This window comes from Sorghum bicolor, chromosome 10, assembly GCF_000003195.3.
Source record: "Sorghum bicolor cultivar BTx623 chromosome 10, Sorghum_bicolor_NCBIv3, whole genome shotgun sequence".
In the NCBI taxonomy this organism is placed as follows: domain Eukaryota; kingdom Viridiplantae; phylum Streptophyta; class Magnoliopsida; order Poales; family Poaceae; genus Sorghum; species Sorghum bicolor.
This window is the reverse complement of record NC_012879.2, coordinates 55,394,829-55,398,764: the sequence shown is the minus strand read 5'-3', so window position 1 is coordinate 55,398,764 and position 3,936 is coordinate 55,394,829. Positions and strand designations below refer to the sequence as shown.

The following is a 3,936-nucleotide window of genomic DNA, read 5'->3' as shown; positions in this document are numbered from 1 at the left end:
ACGCATGCATGGAGTATTAAATATAGACGAAAATAAAAACTAATTGCACAGTTTGGTCGGAATTGATGAGACGAATCTTTTGAGCCTAGTTAGTTTATAATTGGATAATATTTTTCAAATACAAACAAAAGTGCTATAGTGTCGATTTCTCAAAAATTTTCGGAACTAAACAAGGCCAGAATGGCTGAGTATTACTGTACTGTACATAATGCATAGAATGGCTGAGTATTACTGTACTGTACATGCACCATAAATCATTTTTACTAGATTTATGACAAAGAAAGATTACAATAGCAGTCTTTTAATTGAAATATTATTTTCTCATACAAAACATAGTCAAAAGTATTATCTTTTACACTGAGGCAATGGCTGACTGCTCTATATTTTGTATCAAAGAGAGGGAGTACAACACTAGATGCTCGTTACTCAGCATGGATACTGAGACTTCAGCATTTCAGCTAAAGAAACATATGTTCAGTTCTTCGAGCTGAAGTACCATCTCAATTCTGTAAGCTGTGTGATAATACAAGCACATACCTCAAGTCACTGACATCCAATGCTTTTAATGTAACTGAATTATCAGATCATAATAGATATATCCTATAGACAACTTACTTCTGTGTATAAGCCATGCTAAGTTTTCATGTATCTTTTCACAACTTTGACCTCTGATTTCTCATGAAACCATATGAAGTGATGCCATTCTAGCTTCCTAGTCAATCTTCACCGAAGAGTATATAAGCCTGGTGAACCAGAAGCAGGCATAAAAGCCAATGGTGCCGGTGAGCACAAAGAAGGCGTAGGAGGCAATGAGCATGTAGCCGAAGTAGAGCACACCGGAGACTGCCTTCGTGATCTGCAGCTTCGTGAAGAAATAGAATGTTGCATACAGGAAGAGGTACAGAGCTGATGAGCCAGGCGTCAGGTAGGATCTCCACCACCACTTGTAGTCCTCGTTACACAGTTGGAAATAGCAAAGCACAATGGTGATCTCAGCGCAGGTCACTATTAGGATCACGAAGACGAGGAACAGAAACCCAAAGATGTAGTAGAACTGGTGCAGCCAGATTGTTGTCAGGATGAAGAAGAGCTCCATGAACACTGCACCAAAGGGTAGGATACCTCCGATCAACATCGAGACGGCTGGGTTCATATACCATGGCTGCTGCGGTATCAGCCGTGGTATCTTGTTTGTCCTTACTGGGTCCTCTATGGCAGGCTTCTTAAACCCAAGGTAGCTGCCGATGAAGATCAGTGGCATAGAGATTCCGAGCCACAGAAAAACCAGTGCGAACATGGTGGTGAATGGTACAGCACCCGATGATTTCACGCCCCAGAGAAGCATGTTCAGGGCAAAGAATATTACGAAGACAACTCCAGGGAATACCAAGACCGTCTTGATGGCAACCTTCTTCCATTCCAGGCCCCCAAACATCTTGTAAAGACGTGCAGTGGAGTACCCTGCAAACAGGCCCATGAAGACCCAGAGCAGGAGCATGGCCGTCATAAACCCTCCACGATTTGAAGGTGATAGGAGCCCCAGAATGGCGATCAGCAAGGTGACAAGAAACATTCCAAAGAACTGTACACCTGTACCCACATACACGCACAGCAGGTCAGCATTGACAGGAGGCCTGAACACATCACCGTGGAGAAGCTTCCACCCAGACTCCTCTTGGGCTTCCTCCTGGCTCTCTAGCTGGTTGTACTTGGAAATATCACGGTACAGAGTCCGGAGCATGATCATGGCAACCATCACAGAGAGGAAGAGGACCGTGGTCAGAGAATTCACAATGATAAACCAATGATCATCACGTGTTCGAAGGTAGGTGTCCCAGCGTGATGCCCACTTGATATCACTTTCCTGCATGAATGTAATAAAAAAAGGAAAAGGTCAGGAAATTTGAAGCTTTGCAATGTAAAACTAGACCATTTATCTGAAGTTTGCATATGAGTGCTACATGACTACATCTCAATAACAAGGTTGGTTGTATAGAAACAACTCGCAGAACAATCGAAATTACCTCAAAGTTAACATCATAGGTGAAAATTATCTCTTTGTTTGCCTCTATTTGTTGAGGCCCATCAGAGTTCCGTACTAGATGCCCCGAGTGTGGATTACAAGTTTTAAGGCGAGTTGCATTACCCTTCCAATCACCATCAGGTTCATGTTTAACACTACAACAGCCAACAGATACAATAAATGATTAAATGTACACGCTGTGAGCATAAAAAAATTGTAAAATGACATGGCATATATATCATGAATCATGTGAGAACTCCACAAAGAAACTCCACCCACGCTGAGAGCATAAAAAATCATAAAATGACATCGTATATCATGTGAGAACACCACAAAGTAACTCCACTCTGTGAGATGAAATGGTTAACCTGTATGGTTTAACCTCAAAGGCCACAATCCTAGCAAGATCTGTTTGTGCTTCCTTGTTATACTTCACCAGAAATGAGTAGTGGTTGTAGATGAAATACATGACATCTTTACTCTGCATCAGTACATTTAGATCAGAACACATTTGTCACTGGCTGAAAAATTAAGTTACATGTATTCCCAGGTAGCTAGTATAATTAAGCAGATGAACCCACCCCAGCATACATGCCCTTGACACCGACATGCACACCTTGCTGATAGTATGGAGGCGCATTTCTATCAAGCATCGTAATTGGGACGACCATAGGAAGGTTATCAAGGATCCTGCAAGGCAAGCAAACAGGGCTCATCCTCCCATTCCAATTATCTGAATTTCTTTGCAGCTAGCAAGCAGCATCTCATCTCACATGTTTACACGGTACTCGTCCTCGATTTTCTCCTTGATGTCATTTGCTTCCTGTTCGGTCAGAACAATCTTGCATGTGATCTGACACAGCTTAGGCTCCATCATCTCGAACTGCATCGCGAACACAAATGAAACTCGATCCAAACACATTTTGCAGCAAAAGCAGCTCGCAGGAGGCGAATAGAAAATATAATGGTACAAACTGCCGCAGTCCCACAAGAATTACCAAGTAGGGTGAGTTCCAGATTCGGTCGCCACGGAGGACCTGGCCGAGGTTCTCGGCGCTGCTGCTGATGGTGTCCGGCCTGCAGAAGGGGAGGGAGTAATAGGAGTAGGGCAGCTGTGTCTTGACGGAGCTCAGCTGGTTCACCTTCACGGCGAGCAAGTCGTTCTGCAACCATCCACCACGACACACACACACACAGCACAGAGACCCAGCGCGTTATGACTAATAAGGACCAAGAAATGAGTGAGACTGTGTGAAAGAAGAGTGGCGGAAATAAAGCCAAGACCTTGCGGAAGTCGGCGGGGGCGACGCCGGGGAGATAGAACCCGCTGGCGGCGCCGGTGCATGCTAGGACGAGGAGGAAGAGGAGCGCCGGGTGGGTCGTCGCCATGGTTGTGACTTGTGAGAGGAGATGGGAGCGCGCCGAGAAGGAGAAAGGGGAAGTGCCGAATAGCCGAAGTGGAAGACGGGGGGAAGGGAGAAGTCATCGGCGACGGCGGCGACAGAGGCGGCGGATTACGCGGAAGGTCAAAGTTCGGTCCACGGTTAGCTGGCAAACAAATGAAAAATGAGGTATTTGGCTTCTGTCAGTGTCACTTCCTAGCAGAAAACTTGTACTCCTCCGCTCATTTTTGCAAGACGTATTTGAGCTTGGAAAATACTGTAATTTTTCATTAATTTTGACTGACAACTAATTCGATTATATGTAAATTAAATGTACTCTCTCTGTTCTGAAAGCTACAACTTCTAGAGTTGTCCTAAGTCAAATTTTTAAAACTTTAACCAAATTTATAGAGAAAAACATTAAGATTTATAGTATCAAATTAATACCATTAGATTTATCATTGAATATATTTTCATAAGATACTCATTTTATGTCATACATATTGATGCTCTTTTCTATAAGGTTGGTCA

The 3,936-nt window shown here is 43.6% G+C and overlaps 1 protein-coding gene across 1 annotated transcript; it reads right to left on the bottom strand.

The window, feature by feature from the left end:
• Window positions 244-3,560, bottom strand: LOC8058427 (transmembrane 9 superfamily member 8). The gene is made up of 7 exons (XM_002437324.2): window positions 3,308-3,560; window positions 3,022-3,186; window positions 2,797-2,906; window positions 2,605-2,713; window positions 2,392-2,504; window positions 2,025-2,178; window positions 244-1,864 (listed from the first exon to the last, which is right to left on the bottom strand). The coding sequence occupies exons 1-7, from the start codon at window positions 3,410-3,412 to the stop codon at window positions 713-715; spliced, it is 1,908 nt and encodes a 635-aa protein (XP_002437369.1). The 5' UTR covers window positions 3,413-3,560; the 3' UTR covers window positions 244-712.